This window comes from Vigna unguiculata, chromosome 8 (genome assembly GCF_004118075.2).
Source record: "Vigna unguiculata cultivar IT97K-499-35 chromosome 8, ASM411807v1, whole genome shotgun sequence".
Classification (NCBI taxonomy): Eukaryota; Viridiplantae; Streptophyta; class Magnoliopsida; order Fabales; family Fabaceae; genus Vigna; species Vigna unguiculata.
This window is the reverse complement of record NC_040286.1, coordinates 65,564-84,531: the sequence shown is the minus strand read 5'-3', so window position 1 is coordinate 84,531 and position 18,968 is coordinate 65,564. Positions and strand designations below refer to the sequence as shown.

At 34.3% G+C, this 18,968-nt stretch overlaps 3 protein-coding genes across 7 annotated transcripts in view; all 3 read right to left on the bottom strand.

Moving 5' to 3' along the window:
• LOC114193924 (uncharacterized protein At1g76660) overlaps positions 1-18,968 on the bottom strand; it is a 56,591-nt gene that overhangs the window by 8,065 nt on the left and 29,558 nt on the right. The window lies entirely within an intron of this gene.
• Positions 5,974-18,968, bottom strand: part of LOC114193926 (protein Iojap, chloroplastic-like) — a 13,338-nt gene continuing 343 nt past the window's right edge. Inside the window, exons 1-7 of one of the 5 annotated variants that reach the window (XM_028083926.1) lie at positions 13,132-13,650; positions 11,958-12,065; positions 10,920-11,162; positions 9,517-9,643; positions 7,357-7,495; positions 7,189-7,277; positions 5,974-6,484 (exon numbers count right to left, since the gene is read on the bottom strand). In XM_028083926.1, the coding sequence (XP_027939727.1) occupies positions 6,363-6,484; positions 7,189-7,277; positions 7,357-7,495; positions 9,517-9,643; positions 10,920-11,162 (720 nt within the window). In that variant the 5' untranslated portion in view covers positions 11,958-12,065; positions 13,132-13,650 and the 3' untranslated portion in view covers positions 5,974-6,362. The other 4 variants (XM_028083929.1, XM_028083928.1, XM_028083930.1 and 1 more) reach the window with 4 other exon arrangements.
• LOC114193923 overlaps positions 17,655-18,968 on the bottom strand; it is a 24,173-nt gene continuing 22,859 nt past the window's right edge. Inside the window, exon 12 of the transcript XR_003606318.1 lies at positions 17,655-17,859. The gene's annotated coding sequence lies outside the window, so the exon portion shown is untranslated. The remainder of the gene's footprint in view (positions 17,860-18,968) is intronic.

The window sequence follows — 18,968 nt, the reverse complement described above, 5'->3', positions numbered from 1 at the left end:
AAATTAATACTACTAAGCTATAACAACTTCAGTATTGTTAAGAAAGTAGTCAACAAAACAGAAAGGGTAAAGTAACCCTGACCCAAAGTCGTTTCCCAACGAACACGAAAATGATTTTTAACAAATTAGTTCTTATAAAAACTATACAAAACGGTTAGTCAAATAAAATAATAAAAATATGGGAGGATTAAGATAAACAAGAATGAAATAGAAAAGATAAAAAGAGATAAAAACAATAGTAAAGAAAATATATTGATTCCATTGCTTTTTCAAAATAGATTCATCATCGGTTATCTAAAGATTATTGCTCAATTAATTATTGTTGTAGATTTAGAAATTAATCAATGTAAAGTCTCAATTAATTTGTTGGCTCGTTCTCACTTTTAACCAAAGTACAGTCTCAATTAAAAGTGAGAACTTTTAGATTATCCATAGTAAATTCAATCAAAGTACAGTCTCAATCAAAATTTACTATGCCTAATCATGTCTATTCTTTTATCTTCTCACCAAATAAAAAGCTTAATTAATCAAAGTAAAGTCTAAATTAATTTTCGTTAAAGTAAATACCTGTAATCAAAGTAAAGTCTCAATTATTAGTAAAAACTCATTTAATCACATGAAAGTTTCTAAATTAAATCAAAGTAAAGTCTCAATTAAATTTAAAAACCCTTGAACTCATATGATCAACATACATATAGATTTAAAATCATTACTTTTTACGTGATTCAAAGATAAAAGACATAGATGAATTAAAACCTCAACAATAATAACAAGAACAAAGAAATTATTTCATTCTAACCTCAGAATCCATAATGAAATTACAATGGAATCAACCCAAGAAGATTAGTAATCCATAGAATGCAAAAGTAAAATAAAAATAGAAAGAAGAATAGAGAGAAAAAGGAAACGAAATTAGGCCCCTTAAGGGTTCTAAAACTCTGAAGTCCCGAGCTTGTTAGTGCAAGGATTGTTGCCACATGGAATGTTTTAATTGGACAGATGTAAAAAAATGAGGATTGCCACATGGCATGATCTGGTTGAGTGGATTTTAAGTGGTAGGAATGGTGCAACTTAGTAAAAACTGGGGGTGCAGAACAGGTTTTTGTGGTCCACTTGCAGGAGGAGTGTGTAAACAAAAACAGGGAGTGCATTTAGATCCTGAATTATTCTTTTCCAAAATTTTGTAATTTTGGACTTATTTTGTAACTTTGAATATTTCAAATCCAAACTTTTAATGACCCAAATTAAATTCCAGCTGCATTAACAAACGTTATAATATCCAATAATATTTTATACAACTAAAATCAATTTTTACACCATTTTTAACTTACGTACTCAATAAATCCAATAATCACAAATCCTAATTAAATCAATCCTTAAGCACAAAAATTCTATTAAATCCCCAAATTTAAACATTAAATGAGGGCACAAATTTCATTTGGACCCATCCGTACTGACCACAACCAGCACACTCACACTGGCAACACTCGCCAACTTGAGCTCAACTCAAGGGTTCCTCGTGTTCATCCGCCATCCCGAGCTCAACTCAAGGGATGTCATTCTGAGCTCACCTCGAGGAATGCCACGTGCTTAACTCCTATCCCGAGTTCAACTCAAGGGATACGTTCCAAGCTCAACTCAAGGAACACCAGCAAACCGACCTTTAAAGTATCTTAAAAGCCTTGTAGATCACGCACGCAGAAACAACAACCCAAGGTTGCTGCAGTAAAATCGCCTGGCGGGGGACACATACCACCAGGCGTTGTCGCTTCCAGACTGCCTGGCGGGTGATGCGTACCGCCAAGCGTGTAACGCCTCTGATTCATCCACGTTGCAGATACCGCCTGGCGAGAAGACCGTCACCGCCAGGAACACACATTCCAGTAGCTCTTTGTTGGGCAGCTATCGCTTGGCGGCTTCAGCTCTATCGCCAAGCGCGACACCAGTACAACAATTGTACTGTTTTTCTGAACTTTATTTATTTACAATCTTCCAGTCACGCACTTACACACTTCCAGAGTATCTATTACCCCTCTATTCAGTACTTTACTAGTCTATACATTGTATTCCTTGGCATACAATTTCCTTCTTACCTTTATTCACTTATAGTCCTTTGATTTAAGTCGTAGATTCAACATGTCTAAATCAGATTACCACTATTAGCTTCATTCCCTTCCTTCTATTAATTTACCAATTGTTACCAAGCCTTCCCCAAATTCTACATGACATGGCCCCCATCACCTAGTCATATTTACATCATTCTTCACATTTCTCAATTCCAATTACTCTCACCATCCCCTATTTACCCTAGCAATGTCTTATTATGATTCATATTACAGTAGATTATCCACACTTTATATCTCACTCTAACTGCAATTCCTACTGCATTACCATGACAGTCATCTTCCATTCAAATCCTAGAGATTACACCCCTAACCCAATATATTATCACCTATGCTTCTATTCAATTAATCCTTCCAATTCCCCAATTAGCATGACCTGACTCACCAAAAATCCAGAACCATAAACTAACACTCGCGACCACATCAAATCCCAGTCTCTACGGTGGCGTCTAGAGGCGAGCCCCGTGCCGCCAGGCGGTGCATGCGGTTCTGGTGAAATTCCAGAATTTCTGCACCTGCACTGCCCTACTACCTATTTCTTGAAACTTTCCTCTGCCTAAGCTCACTATTTCTTACATGATCCACTTCATCGTGATACCAAGACTCCAACTAGTTTTCAAGTCTTGAACACAACTTCAATTGTAGGGTCAGTTCTGTACTACTGCTGTGGCACAAAATTTTGTGGCCTCATCTATTGTGATTGCCTTGAACTGGGTGCTATGCTTGGCCTTGCTTGTTGTGGAATCATCCTTTGTTGATTATTCTGGAAAAACTGCTGCCTTTGCTTAGAATAAGCAAGCTCCCTAAGAATTCTTTCACGCCGTTGAACCATACTCACAGTTTCCCCAAACTTGAGTTCAAAGTTAGCAGCAATGTGAACAAACTGTTCTTTTTTAGCTTGATGTTTCATTTTCTGGTTTGGGTCACATCTAAAATCATGAACCGACCCAACAAAATGGACAAACCTGAAGACTTAGTCGTGTTTGATGACCCGGATAGGTCTGACGACCCGAACAGGCTTAACCATCCCGATAAGCTCGACGATCTAGACAGGCTTGACGACATAAACGAGCTTGATGATCCAGACGGGCCAACGACCCAAACAAACATGACGATTTAGATGATCCAGACGACGCCAATGACCCGAATAGTGCCGACAAGCCGGATGGCCCGACGAGTTGGACATACACAATGAAACATACATGTCCGACAGACCCAACGACCTAAACAAGCACAACGATCCGAACGAGCCCAACAACTCGAACTTGCCCAACGACCTGAACGAGCACGAAGACCCGAATGAGATCGATGACCCAGACGGGTCCGACGATCCGATCAGGCCCAACAATCCAGACGACACAAACGACCTGGACGGGCCTGACGACTCAGACGGACCTGACTATCTGGACAGATTCGACGGTTTAGACAGGCTCGTTCAGATCGTTCGGCCCATCCTGATTGTAAGGGCCGTCCGACTCGTCGAGCCCGTTCTAGTCGTCGAACTCATCTTGGTCATCTGGTTCGTCGGACCTGTCCGGGTTGGTGGGCCCATTTGGGTCGTCACGCTTGTTCGGGTCGTTTGGCCCATTCGAATTGTTGGGCCAGTCCGAATCGTCGTGTCCGTCTGAATTGCCAGGCCAGTCTGAATCGTCGGGCCCGTTAGAGTCTCCGGGCCCATCCGTGTCGTTGTGCTGGTCCGGGTCATTTGGTCCATTCGGATCATTGGTCCGACCAGATAGTCAGGCCCGTCTGGATCCTTGGACACGTTCAGATAATTGGGCCCTTCCAGAACCTCGGTTACGTTCGGATCGTCAAGCCCATTTTGGTCGTCAGGCTCGTTCGGGTCGTTGACCCCATTCGGATTGTCGGGCCCGTCCGGGTTATCAGGCTTGTCTGGGTCATCAAGCTTGTTTGGGGCGTTGGACCCGTCCGAATTGTTGGGCCTGTATTGGTCTTCTAGCCCGTCCGTATCGTCGTGCTGCTCCGGGTCGTTTGGCTCATCCAGATAGTCGGGCTCGGCCGAATAGTCAGGCTCGTCCAGATCCTCGGGCCCGTTCTGGTTGTTGTGTTTGTTCGGGTCGTCAAACTTGTTCGATCGGTGGACCTGTTTGGATCGTCGTGCTTGTTGGGGTCGTCGAACAGGTCCGGGTTGTTGGGCAGGTTCGGGTCGTCGTGCTTGTTCGAGTCGTTGGGTCCGTCCAGATTGTCGGGCTTGTCCCACAGATAATAATATATTTTTCATGTTGAAGATGAAAGCCCATGGGTTGACCCTGACCCACAAAACTTTTGTGGGGTTTTTGACTGTGCGAACTTCTTTGATGGGGACTTTTTTTCAATGTGGAATTTTTTAGCCCTAGCCCACATGGGTTAGGGAAGCCCTGTGAGCTGAGTCAAATTGACACCTCTACCAATTTGTGTATCAACCTTGACCTATCCATTATTGACTCCCCTTCAAGAGAATCTTGGCCTCTATCTACTCTTTGACCACTCACACAAATGTATAGCCTTATCAACTCTATTACAACAATAAAACCACAAAAACAAACCGAGAAACAATCCAGAAAATACAAATGGAAAGAATATACTACAACATAAGCGCTTGGGAAACCTTGTTCAGAGCACAAGACAACACTTTGATCTTTCAAATCTTTAGAGCACTTGGAAAAGGTGTGTTGTTCTCAGAAAAAAAAACGCTTGTTTACTTCTTAGATTGTTTGTAAAAGTTAAGTAAAGATACAACTTACCCTTTTATAGAGATCTTAAAACCCATTTTGCAAGTGCAAAATTCATGCATATAATCAATTATATTAGATGGTGATTGATTATTCTATTTGGTTATAAAAACATGTCTCAACATCTAAGACATAATTGATTATTTCTCCGTATAATCGATTATACACGCTCCTCATTAATTGCTCAAACCTAATATAACGGATTGGTAATTGATTATATAACTGCAATAGGAAAAGCTTAAAAACATGCATTTCTAAATAATCGGTTATACCAACACATACAACCTCTGAAGATCAATATAACAGTGGGGGAAGTAAAAAACAATGTAAAATCTACTCTACAACAGTGCAACGGATCAAAGAAAAAAAGTTTAAAAAACTGCTGGAAACAGAAATGTACTAAAGGAGTTAAGTATTTGACAGATTTTCAATAGGAAAAAAAAATTATATTTTTTAATGTATAATCTAAAATAATAATTTAACATTTCAGATTATATAGTGCAAACAAAAAAATATAACTCTTTTTTCATTCTAAATTGCACTACCTAAAAGACAAAAATATAACATTTTTTTTTCCAAATTATGTAATTTAGAAAATCTACGAACTATATCATCTAGAACTTAAACTGAAAAAACAAAAAACTACGTACTCATAAGAGTATAACTGATATTTCAAATTATAGGATAAAAAAACAATAGGATGGATTAAACAATAACCATTTGGAAGCTCAATGTTTTTAAAATATTATATTAAAACTTACACTTTCAATAACTTTTATTCAAATGATAATATATATATATATATATATATATAATCATATATTATATCAATTTATAACAAATATATTATTAAATGTCTTTATTATTAAAACTATAGTACCTAATATCAATAGTTTTGTATAATATTTACAACGTCATTTGGTTAACTTAAAAAAAAAAATATAAAATATAGTATTTCATATTGTAGTTGTTATTTGAAAGTAGCTATATTTATATTTGTCGTGCACCAACCAAGTGTTGGAATTGAGTTTATCAATTCATTTTAATTAATTTTGGAATCCTTATAAAATATTCGGAAAAATACTTATCTTTAAGTCCAAAGTAAATAGGAAAGGAAGAGAGCAAAAGTTTCCTTTGAATCATCATTTTCTTGTTCTCTTTCTCCTGTTTTAAATATGGAAGAAAAAGAATAAATTTTTTTACAAAACCCACCTAATTCAAACTAACAGATATCGAATTTCAAGACAGACTTCAGCAATTTGTCTCTATTCCCATTTGGTAAAGATTTTTTAGAGGAATTACCACTCTAATGTAAAAATTCAGAAAAAAAAGACTTCTAAATGCAGTGAAATTGTGCCTTTTCGCTTCCCCATTGACTGATTCTCCACTCCTGCTAATAAGGACATTGGAAGCCTACATCATACTCACGTAAACAAACCAAAGCTGGTCATTATAAATGTCTTGATCATCTTGAGTTTTTACAACAACTGGCAAATAAAAGGAGCTGTCAACTACGAAATGGTGGTTGATTCTCAAAAGGAAGCTCTACCGGTGTTGCATTACCATAAAACTCTTCCAAATTGTAGAAAGTTCTCTGTGAGGGAAGGAAGATGTGTACAACAACATCACCTGTAACCAATAAACAATCATTAGACCCACCAGGATCACACAGTACTTAACAAGATTACTAAACCAAGCCTAATCCAGAACTAGTGAAGCAACCGTTTCCATTAATTAACTACACGCATCGGCCAAGTGCACTCTTGATCTGTGGAATTATATAGGCTTTTTGGATTCGGACACAACTTTTTGTTGATTGGCTAAAACGGCTCTGGTGGGATCAAAGAGGGTAGAATCTTCTGAGTTATGTTGTTGCATCATGTTGGAGTACAAAGTATTTAACAAGTTTTGTCTTTGCATGTGTATGCTTTATACATCTTGTTGGAGTGCAATGGCCAACTTCAAGGGATTTCTTCGGGTAAATGGAGACAATTAAAGGGCTTTACTGTATTGATGTACTCTTGCTTTCTGCAGCAGGCTCTGTTCTTCGTTAATTTTCAGGTGGATATTTTATCCTTCAAGAAAATGAAGTTCCTCCCTTTCTAAAAGTTTTCTTCTTTTCATCATAAAAGAAACTGGCTAGAAATGTAAGATATAAAACTTAAGAAACACGTTCTTTAGTAAGATGGCATCAATTTGAGTGGCAGCACTACATGGTACCTATTAGAAGGGAGGTTGGAGTACGATGGCATTGGCATGTAAAGCTTTGTTCTTAAGTGAAAACAAGATTTCTATTAGCAGGTTATGCTATATTATAATTTAAAATCACTTACCAAAGTCCAACAGGGTCCATGAGTTGGGCTTTGTATCTCCTGTTGGAATTTTTCCATATTTTTTCTCAGCTCGATCTCTCATCCTGGACCTAAAACGCAATATCAACAAAAATGAAATCCTCAAACATTGCCTTCTCAGTACAAAGATATCAGTGACAAAGCCCTTACCCGATAGCATCAATCTGCGGACGGGAAAATGCTGTAGCTATGATAAAAATTCGGGTCCAGTAAACAAGTGGCTTCACAAACAAGACCTTTATATCTGCTGCCTTAACCTCGCTTGCAACCGAAGCCAATTCCATAGCAACTACAAATATGACACTTAGCAATTAGACACTATTGAGGCTCATTATATTTCTCCCTCTAATAGTTTTGTATAAGCAGAAAGTAACTGAACTAGTTTTTCGAACAGTTGAACCATTAGGTTTCGAGAGAAGTGAAACCAATTTATCAGCACTCGCACACACAAAAGGATATTAATAATTACACACTCCAAGAGACTGAATAGGCTATGATTATTCCATTGTAACCAACAAAGTAAACAAGTGGCTTCACAAACAAGACCTTTATATCTGCTGCCTTAACCTTGCTTGCAACCGAAGCCAGTTCCATAGCAACTACAAATATGACACTTAGTAATTAGACAGTATTTGAGGCTCATTATATTTCTCCCTCTCTTAAATAGTTTTGTATAAGAAGAAAGTAACTGAACTAGTTTTTCCAACAGTTGAACCGTTAGGTTTCTAGATAAGTGAAACCAGTTTATCGGCACTCGCACACAGAAAAAGATATCACACTCGAAGATACTGAATAGCCTATGATTATTCGATTGTAACCAACAAAGTAACACGTACAAAGCTTCCAGGGACATTGTTCCCTCCTCACACAGGATAGCAATAATCCTGTTCACTCCCCTTTACAAAAACCTTCCTCCTAAGACAAGGCTACCTATCCCTATATATAAACTTCCATTGAAAGTCTCTCCCCCCTCCAAACTACCAGACAACAACCTATAACCACCTATTTTTTAACAACTTTCCTCCTAACATATACCTTCCTAGTCCTATCATGAACACACTTGTATTAGTATTCAGGGGAAAATAACATGATCTTACAGAAAGATTCCATGGTACAGAACATTAAACAGAAAAGTAAAAACTAATGTGAGAAAACATATGTACAAATTAGGTGTTAGCAGAGGATTTTCTACTTCGAAACACACAAAGAAGATTGACTCAAGTACTTAATAAAATTATAACTGTACCACTAAAATTTATTTGTATATGTTTAATGTTATAACAATTAACATGGAGATTAACTGTGTTCACACATATGTAGTAATATTCTTACAAACAGAATCTACTTACTCATCAATTAAGTCAGAATGACACAGAACTGAAAGCCTGGCCAAATTCAAGCACAACAGGTATATGGTGGAGAGTGGCCATGGAGGCATGGTAAGTACCATGATTTTGTTTACAACCACACATGAAAACAATTACATTTATCAGTTAAACAACGATATCAATAAAAAAATTTCACCAACAAATAGATAAACTAAACAAATTCAAAATATCAAACAAGCTGAGTCCAGTAAAAACATTGGAGCTTAGGTTATTTATTTAAATGAGGCTCCAATCACCCAACAAAGGTGAAGGCAGATCAGGGTATTTATGGGTATTCACTTCCTTTTACAGCCCCATGGCAGCAAGAATATTCCTTATTTTCTTCTGCATTAATTTATTTCAACTTTATTCTCCCAGAATTTATGTTTCATAGTTGCATGTGTATCTGTGTACTTGGGGAACACACCCTAAAAGTCTAGGCTATTAAGGAGAGAGAACCATTCACTTCAATACATAATCGAACATCCATAGTTCTTTATGACACACCAACAACTGGCTTTGATACCAATTCATAAGTACTAAAACACTTGGAAATTCAACCTCAAAAGTTAGCCATTAAGCGGGCAAGAACAAAGCACTTAAATACTCCACCAAAGATTCCATGTTACTCAATGTGTGACTTAAGCACACCACAATAACCAAGTTCCTATCGCTGCGTAACCTCCAAAAATTGTATATATATTTTTAAATCTCTAAGTAATATACCTACCTAAAAACTATAGAAATGAACTCCCTACTTTTTAATATTGTTATTCCTAAATTGCTTTACAAGATTCTTATGTAATTTATCATCCTTCAGATAGTCTGACAGATGAATCTTCTTAAAGAAACCTGATATAATCCAAAAGGTTGAAAGACAGATTGTACATGAATGTAAACAAGGTGGAAATAAATTCTTTGACAAGACTTATTTTCAGCTTACATGACAGGCTTTCAGCATCATCATCAATCTCTGCGCTAGCAGGCTTTTTGTCTTTTCTACTAAATACCACTTTTCCATAATTATTAATTAAATCTTCACACATGTCATCTGTATCTTCATTTACATCCTGCAAAGTACACAAGTTTTGTTACTTACGTCCCCTTAATGATGATCATCAACTGCAATTAACATGACAAAGTTTACAAAAGTATCTAAATTTCCTTAGAAAGGGTGTCAGTTGAAATTTGATGTTATAAATCCATGCAGCATACAAACAAATAAAATGTGAAAGAGTCCTATAAAAGACAATTGACCTATATTCTCAATATTAGCAGTTAACATCCAAGTGAGTTCATAAGGTACACTGTTTTCAAGACTAGAATATATAGCGATGAATAACAAGGGGATTGGAAAAAGAAATGTGGCAAAGATGACAAGGTTCACTTGTTGTCATGATGATAAAGGACATGAAAACTAATACTCTTTTTTTTTTCACCAAAATCAGGGTGAAATAGGTGAATTAAATTTGTATAATTGAAAACTTCAAAGCAAGCAATTGCATGCTGTACCGTCCAGGGAATGGCCGACCTCAACATGCTCATTTGGATTTTGACTCGATCAATATTTATCATAAAACAACGAATTTCAGTCACAGGCCGAGGTGACGAGCATTTGGGCCGAGGTGGTCGAGGTGACGAGCATTTGGGCCGAGGTGACGAGCATTTGGACCGAGGTCACTGAGGTGACTAGAATTTGGGTCGAGGTGGCCGAGGTGACAAGCAAATATCCCTGGATTTTAGGAATAACCACTCCCCATGCGAGATTTCAGGAGAGAATAGTGGAGAAGTGGGTAGGTTGGTTAGCTAAAGATCTGGCAGTAAGATAGCCGTTTGAAGACTGAAAGACCCTATATATATATATATATATATGAGGGACGGGTGAAAGAGGGGGGGTCTTTGATGGCAGAGTTGATTCCCAGTTCTGGTTCGGTCCCTAATTCCAGACCGGAACACATGCCTAAGTCAACATTTTATAAAAGTAAGCTTTCAAATTTTCAATTCGTCACCTTCTGGAAGACAAAACTTTGTTGTTCCTTAGGTAGTTATAATGTTTTCCAACCAGAATTGGAGTTTCAAATCAATAATTGTCATAATAAAGGTTGGTAATCAATATATGTTAATAAGGTAAAACTCCAAATATAAACAAAAGGATACTTGTATTGTATCTAAGTCTTTTCTCCCTTGGAACCCAAAATTCAAACTCAACCCAGAAGATTTATGAAGTGCTAAATGTTATCCAAACTGTAACTGGACTTTAAAATGATATTATGCAGCTATATTAAATTAACCAACAATTTAAAAAAAAAAAAAACGAAAATTGCAAGGAACAAGATTATATTTTACCAAGAAAAAGCTGTCTTCGGCTTTTTTACCGAATGCGAAGCTTGAAAGTGAGTTTTGCTTCTTGGACTTGAAACCATTGATGGAGTGTTGCTGTAAATAAAGCTCCTTTATGCACCAACGGCTGAAAACCTTTCTGGGTCTGGGAGAACACTTGGCTTTGAGATGACCCAATTCGCCGGAAAAAATCACCGTCAGAACGGTGCCAGCACCGGCGAGAGACAGAACAGTGGATGATGGTAGCATCTATGAATAAGCCAATAGTCACAGTTCAACATGTGTCTACCATGAAACTACATATACAATTACCTTAATTCTTTTTTAATTACAAAGATGTCCAAAACATGATTAATCACTCAGAATCAATTAACAATCAGTCAAACTGATTAAGACAAACTTCATATCATAAACTTAACCAAGTGACCCTAGCTATAGTATATTATTAAAATCCAGATACTATCTAATGTATCAAGTATGAACAAAAGGTCAAAACAGAAGTTTTTAACAACTAAGTGATTTCTCTCAATCTCAATTATAAAATAAAAAACCTAATGACACAAAATGTTAAAAGTAAAAGTTGGTACATATTCATATTATGAAAAGTGAAAAATATCATATATTCAATTACATTAATATTCATATTATGAAAAGTGAAAAATATCATATATTCAATTACATTAATGTTACGGGTGACTTCCTTTCCTATTTCTTTACACCTTTCTATGATTCTAAATTTAACTTCATTAGGTTTTCAATTCCTTTAAAGAATTGTTAATTTTAACCCTCATAAATTTTAAATAAGATGTCCCATTTAATGCTAATATTTCCACGTAACCAAAACTATCTCTTAAAAAATATGAATAACAAACAAAAAATATAAAATTAGAACTACATTAAATAATATCTATTGTAGTAAAAACAAATTTTAATCTTTAAATCAATAATAAATGCAATAAACATGTGTAATCTAAGTGTATAATCTAAGTGTTCTTTGATATTTGCTTAGAACCATAAGTTTAAGAAAGACTAAGGATGAATTACCTCCAGTTTTGGTTGAGAAGACCCAAAACAATCAATTTAAGCCGCAATCCTTAATTGAAGTAAGAACCACTTGCAGAATAATCCCCGGATTGAAACTTGGGGTTAGGCCTAGACACAAGGTAAGATGGGGCTATTGTTTGATATAAAGGTAAACAAAGGGAGGAGAAACATTTCATTCCAAATTTTATTTCCACAAAACAGAGTATGTTGACATAAAGGCTAGCAACATACCATTCAAGCATTATCAGAGAGAAATAACAAAGAATACAATAACTTTAAAGCTAAAAGACATATAAGCATGGATACTTAAAGCTGCATACAAGACAAACCACGTGATTCTCTTTTAGTAAATCATAAATCTGCACACAGAAATTAGAGTTTCATAATATGGCTCACATCGTATTGTGCTAAAAAATTTCTCAATAATTAAAATGCTTACACCATAGCTCTTTCACAAAGTAGGCAACTAAGACAGATCATGTTATCATGTTATCAAAAGACTGTTCTTTTCATTTCACTCAAAAGTAAAGTACATTCTTTTCTCTTGGCAACATTTATATGCAAATTACTGATGCTTGGCTCCAAGACTTTCAAATTGATTAGGCATGAGCAACTCTAGCATATTACAACTTCAATCATTTAAAAACTCAATAAACATAAAAAAGAAATAATATTAAAAGGTAACAAAGCTCTCGTTGAAGTTATTTTAGTGTAATGTTGTCTTCATTTTTTACTAGTAATGTCTGCAATACTACAATTACTCATTACACAAATCACAGAATAACCACCAAACAAATCACTTATACAAACAATGGACCCCATTTCACTCCCTATCTCTAGATCTCTTTCACTCTTTATCTTCACCCAAAACCCTTCTCCAAAATTTTTCAATGTACTCTGTAATTCTTGACTGTTTTATTTGTAAACAAATCCATCACATCAGTATCCATAACCCTCTTTCTATAGCCTAAATACTCACATAATCACATATATATATATAGGAAAGACCTAAACCAATAAACACACAATAAAGGTGCAATTACAACTTCACTGGAAAACCATATCATATCACTGAAAATCTCAGAACCCAAACCAATACCAATCCCAAACACAAAAATGTATCAAAATAAACAAATGTCTACAATTTTATAATGAACGACGATAAAAATCTCACAGGACAATCACAACACCGTCTTTGACCTTCACAGGGGAAGCATTAGCGCCACCACGTGCTCGACCTCCTCGGCAGCGGGTTTGAGCTTCTCAAATTTCTAGTTGAAGATTCGTGCTTCACGCACGAACTTGATTTCGAAGGACTGAATTTGAGACCTATTAAAGTGGCGACTGGCAGCTTAGGGATCAGGTACCGCACTAGTGAGGTTCCAGCAGTAGTTGGCGAGGGCGAGCGGCGGCTCTTGCCGTCGGAGGCCCAGTTCGCGAGCTTTGGTAGTTGACGCTGATGGTCGTGGTGGATGAGGTTTCAGGAGGCTGAGGCGTGGCGGCTTGCGGAGGAGGAGCGACAAGAGATAGAAATCGTAGAAGGGGATTGTTCTGTGAGGGTTTGGTTCCGGTGAGGTTTTTCGTGAATGAGTGGGGAGGTGTTATCTTTTTTTTCGTGTGTTGTTCTGTTGTTCTGAAGTTTGTTAGGATGAGGAGTGTGTGAAAAAACGTCAAAAAAATTGTGTGGGTTAGAGAAGTATGTGTTAGTGTGAGATGTGGAAAGCGAAAAAAATCTGCCACGTGGAGTCGATACAGTGGGTAAGGATTTTTAGGTGAAAAAGAAAAAGACAGGGTGTGGATAGAAATATGGATCGGACTTTATGAGAGGAGAACATGGGTGGTAGTATTCTTTAAGTGACTAAAAAAACTAACTTGGTCAATTAAAATGGGTCAAAATTAATACGAAATTTTGACTTTTTGAATTTTAATAGTAATATTATAGATGAAAAAAGGATATGATTAACATTCTTTTTTCTAGTATTTCTATTGGTAAACATAATGGGATACGTTTCGAACTCGAAAAAAATTAGTTAAGTAAATGACTCAAAAACAACAACTTAATCATTAAAAAATGGTCAAAATTAACACAACATTTCAACTTTTTGAATTTTAATAGTGATATTAGTGGTTTGAAAAAAAATATGATTAACATTCTTTCCCCTAGTGTTCCCACCGCTAAACACAATGAGACAAGTTTTGAACCCGAAAAAAAATTAGTTAAGTATTGTTTAAGTTACTCAAAAACAACAATTTAGTCATTAAAAAAGGGTCAAAATTAACACAACATTTCGACTTTTTGAATTTTAATTGTGATATTATTGGTGCAAAAAAAATATCATTAGCATTCTTTCCTCTAGTATTCTCACCGCCAAACACAATGGGAAAAGTTTCGAACCCGAAAAAAATTAGTTAAGTATTGTTTAAGTGACTCAAAAACAACAACTTAGTCATCAATGGCGGATCTTCACCAAAATTTTTGGGAGAGCCAAAAAAAATATACTCAAAATTTATATATTTAATATTTTTGTGACTAATTCAATAAAAATGAATACACAATCTAGTACATATATAATTATCAAAGAAATTACACAATCTAAAGGAATGTCTATCGTTTTTGTCATATTTTTTAACTCTTGGAAATTGATTATAATTAGATTTTTCAGTTAACTTTTTTCGATGTAAATAATCATATTATCTGCAAAATAATCATATTCCGTTTTATTAACATACATTTGATTCAAAAAATATTCACAAACTTTCATTTCATTATTATGCGATAAATAACCATATTATCATATTTTCATCTTCACTAGTAGTTTCTCTATCAATTTTAAAAAATAAATTTATTTTTTTTATTTTTCATTAATATACCTATTTAGAAAATAAGTTTAAGACTAAAATATAATTTATCATAATCTAATCAAAAGTTGAGAGACATAATTACTAAAAAAAACTATGATAATCAAGTTACAATTAAAAATTGACTATGAAAAATCACATAGTACATTGTTTCTTCTTCTATATTAATAAAAAATTAATATACAAAAAGGTCATGAGATAAAAAAATAATACTAAATGTTAAAGAAATAGTTTACTATCAAGTGAGACAAGAGAAAATTACCTTATTTATTTATTTAATAATGGAAGAGAAAATATAAAAAGATGAGGATAGAAATATTGAGTTTATGCCTAACTTTTTTTTAGTAACAAAAGAAAATAAATAAACATAAAAGAAGAATACAACATATAAAAAACTCAAAAGATAATTAAGAGAGAAAATTAAAAATATCTTAATAATTTTGTTTTCTTATATATTTAATTTTATATTTTATTATTTATTATTGTACTTTATAAAATAAATAAAAAATAATTAATTTAATTTTTATTAATTTTGAATATAATATTATTTAATTTAAAATATATAAATAATTTAAAATATTTAAAAAAAATAAATGTAAAATAATGAAAAAAAAAAATTAAAAAAATTGGGGAGGGGTGGCCGTGGCACCCGCCTGCCCCTTGTATGCTCCGCCACTGTTAGTCATTAAAAAAGGGTAAAATTAACACAACATCACAACTTTTTGAATTTTAATTGTGATATTATTGTTGTGAAAAAAAATATGATTAACGTTATTTCCTCTAGTATTTCCACCGCTAAACACAATGGGATATGTTTTGAACCTGAAAAAATTTAGTTAAGTATTGTTTAAGTGACTCAAAAACAACAATTTAGTCATTAAAAAAGGTTCAGAATTAACATAACATTTCGATTTTTGAATTTTAATAGTGATATTATTGGTGTGAAAAAAATATGATTAATATTCTTTCCTCTAGGATTCCCACCGTTAAATGACTCAAAAACAACAACTTAGTAGTTAAAAAAGGGTCAAAATTGTTGGGATTTTTAGGGCTTTTGAAAATATGAGAGATAAAGAGAGATATATGTGATATGTTATATGGAGGAACATGTTTTTATATTTTATTGATATATCCTATATATAGAGCAAAGGCAAAGTCATACTTGTTTATAGGTGTTTCACAAATAATTATGACTAGGATCATGACTCTAAAGTCTCCCAAAGAAATTTGGGAATACTTGAAAGCAGAATATGAAGGCAACGAGAAGATTCGAGGCATGAAAGTTTTGAACTTGATAAGGGAGTTCGAGATGCAAAGAATGAAAGAGTCAGAGACAATTAAAGAATACTCAAACAAATTGTTGGGTATTGTTAACAAGATAAAATTAATGGGAAAAGAGTTTCAAGATTCACTACAAAAAAACATGTAAATACCGACGTTTATTTTTGTAATTTACGTCATTTTTAACTGTCGTTATTTACTTGAAAGACGGTTTCCTGAAATGTCGTAATTTTTGCCGTCACAAAGTATAATACGGCGGTTATAGATGAACCGCCGCAACAACCGTCATTTTATACAACGTATAAAGTGGCGGTTTAAAGAGGCAAAAAGCGTCAGTTAAAGCTGACGTAATATTTTCACTGGATGACAAATATAATGTGAAAAACGACACTTTAAACTGACACTATTATCATTATATTATGACATTTTTAAATGTCACCAATTTAATTAATTACAATTTATTATGAGATTAATTACGTCATTATCAAATATATCAAATGACGTAATTTTAATATTTAATTATTTATTTTTTTTAATATTTCTCTAGGATGCCTCATCAATTCGTCTTGGTTTTTTACTGATGCATGCCATGTCATAGAATCACTTGTCTTAGGAGACATAAATAATCTTTGCAATCTCGGCTTTAAAGGAAAGTAACGCAATATCTTTGCATATTGTTTCTTATTTTTATCTTTCCATTTAGACATCTTACACCGTTTACATTCTTCTAAGTCTTCATTCTCTTCACCCCAATATAGCATGCAGTCTTTTGGGCAAGCTGGTATTTTGACATAGTTAAGACCAAGCTTGCTAATTGAATTCTTGGCCTCGTAGAATGAGCTAGGAAACTTAGCATGTTCAAATGCGTCCTTTAGCAACTCTAGAATCAATGTCATTGCTTTGTCACTCATTCTACACATGCACTTTATATGATATAACTTCAACATGAATGATAACTTTGAATACTTTGTACAACCATCGTATAATGGTTGGTTATTTTCCTTCAACAAAGCATCAAAATCTATATTTCCTTCATCACGCATCATATTAGCTTGCACACCATCATCTTCGGTAGCCCTGTCAATATCATTAACATCATTTCCCACAAACCCGAATGCATCATTCAACATGTCTTCCATTGGATTTTGAGATTCTAAAAAATCTTGAACCACATTTGCACTTTTACCCGCCATGGAATCACTTACACTTGGTCCTTCACCATGCATATACCATGTTTTGTAGTTTTCAAGAAAAGGTCTACATGTTAAGTGTTCTAGAACCGCATCCCTAGTTTGCCATTTATTGAAACCACATTTTGAACATGGACACTTAATAACACGACCATTACCATGTTCAAAAGCAAAATCCAAAAAAATATTCAACCCATTTGAATATTCAATGGTGTTTCGTGGTTTAGAAGTCCACGATTTATCTATTGGCATGACTACAAAATAAACACCAAAGAAAAAAAAATCATTACTTAGGAAAGAAATCATACAAACAAGAGGAAGGTGTTCTATCCTCAAAACAAATAAATGAAAGAGTTAACTAAAATAATTAGTTAACCAAAGTATTCATTCAAAGCAATTATAAAATAAAGGACAAAGCATATATATTTTATCCTCAAAACAATTAAATGAAAGAGTTAACTAAAATTATTGAATTGCAAAGAACATGACTTAAGCTCAAACCTTGATATTATATGAAATAAGCTGGACAAAGTTTGCGGCAGCTTTAACTTGCAAGTTGTCCAAGTTTTATCCTATACAAATAGAGAAGGTATATATCAAATTGGAGTTCATGCCATGTAATATCCGATTAGAGAGAAAAAATTGCTGCAGATCCATGCAAACATCAACACCAATAATGTACCAACATAAATAACTAGTATGCAGAACCCAAAAAAGAATGTATTTGTTAATAAATTTCAGTCAAAAATACAGAATATGAAAAGAATATGCATTGAAGAAATTAGTCTAATTATGCAGCTAATGTAGTAGAATAAAACAGATAAAATAAGTGAAAAGAATATGCAACATAAATAATCTTACATAATCATTTTCCTAGAAACTACAACAGTGTCTTTGGAAAAAAAAATATATACAATCGAAACTTTTAGGCTCTGGCAGAACCATGATGTTTGGAGAAATAATTCATTGCACATAAGCATTGTCCAAAAAACAACAAAACACAGAAGGGGAAAAGTTATGTCAATGCAAAGACCTTAATTATATCTCTACAAGTTTAATTAACAAAGCACAGATAATTATATCTCTACAAGTTTAATCCTTGCAGTGTGTGACATCAAATTCACCCCCACAAAGTAAATAATTCTCAGCCTATAAACATGGCATATCATGTTTATAACCAACACATACATAGAGATGTTAACCTTGACAAAATTCTTTTATAAATCTCACGAATGAAGCCACTTGGCAATTAACATTTCTTAATTAATGTGAGTTATACAAAAAATAAAAGATACTAGGAGGAGAAGTCTTGGTAGCAGTAATTTGTGTTGGGGATAAGATTAACGCTCCATCCAAGTCAATAAATAAATTGAGCACGAGCCCTGTTTTTTTGGTGACCATAGCTTGAATAGATTTTAAAGAAAAGATTAAACACCAATGGATGTTAATAAACGAGTCTACCATATAACCGTGAGCTAGCACTTGATTTTGATTCACTTCTTCAAATAGTCACTTCTCAACCCAATCCATTTGTATCTGGAACAATGGACTAAAATATACATGATAAGACAAAAAAGAAAAAATATTAAACTTGTTTCTAAAGTTTGCCAGGATTTTTTCATATCCAACCCCAGAAACTGACAATTGCAAGTGACAAGTGATCCGCAAGCACAAGCAACAA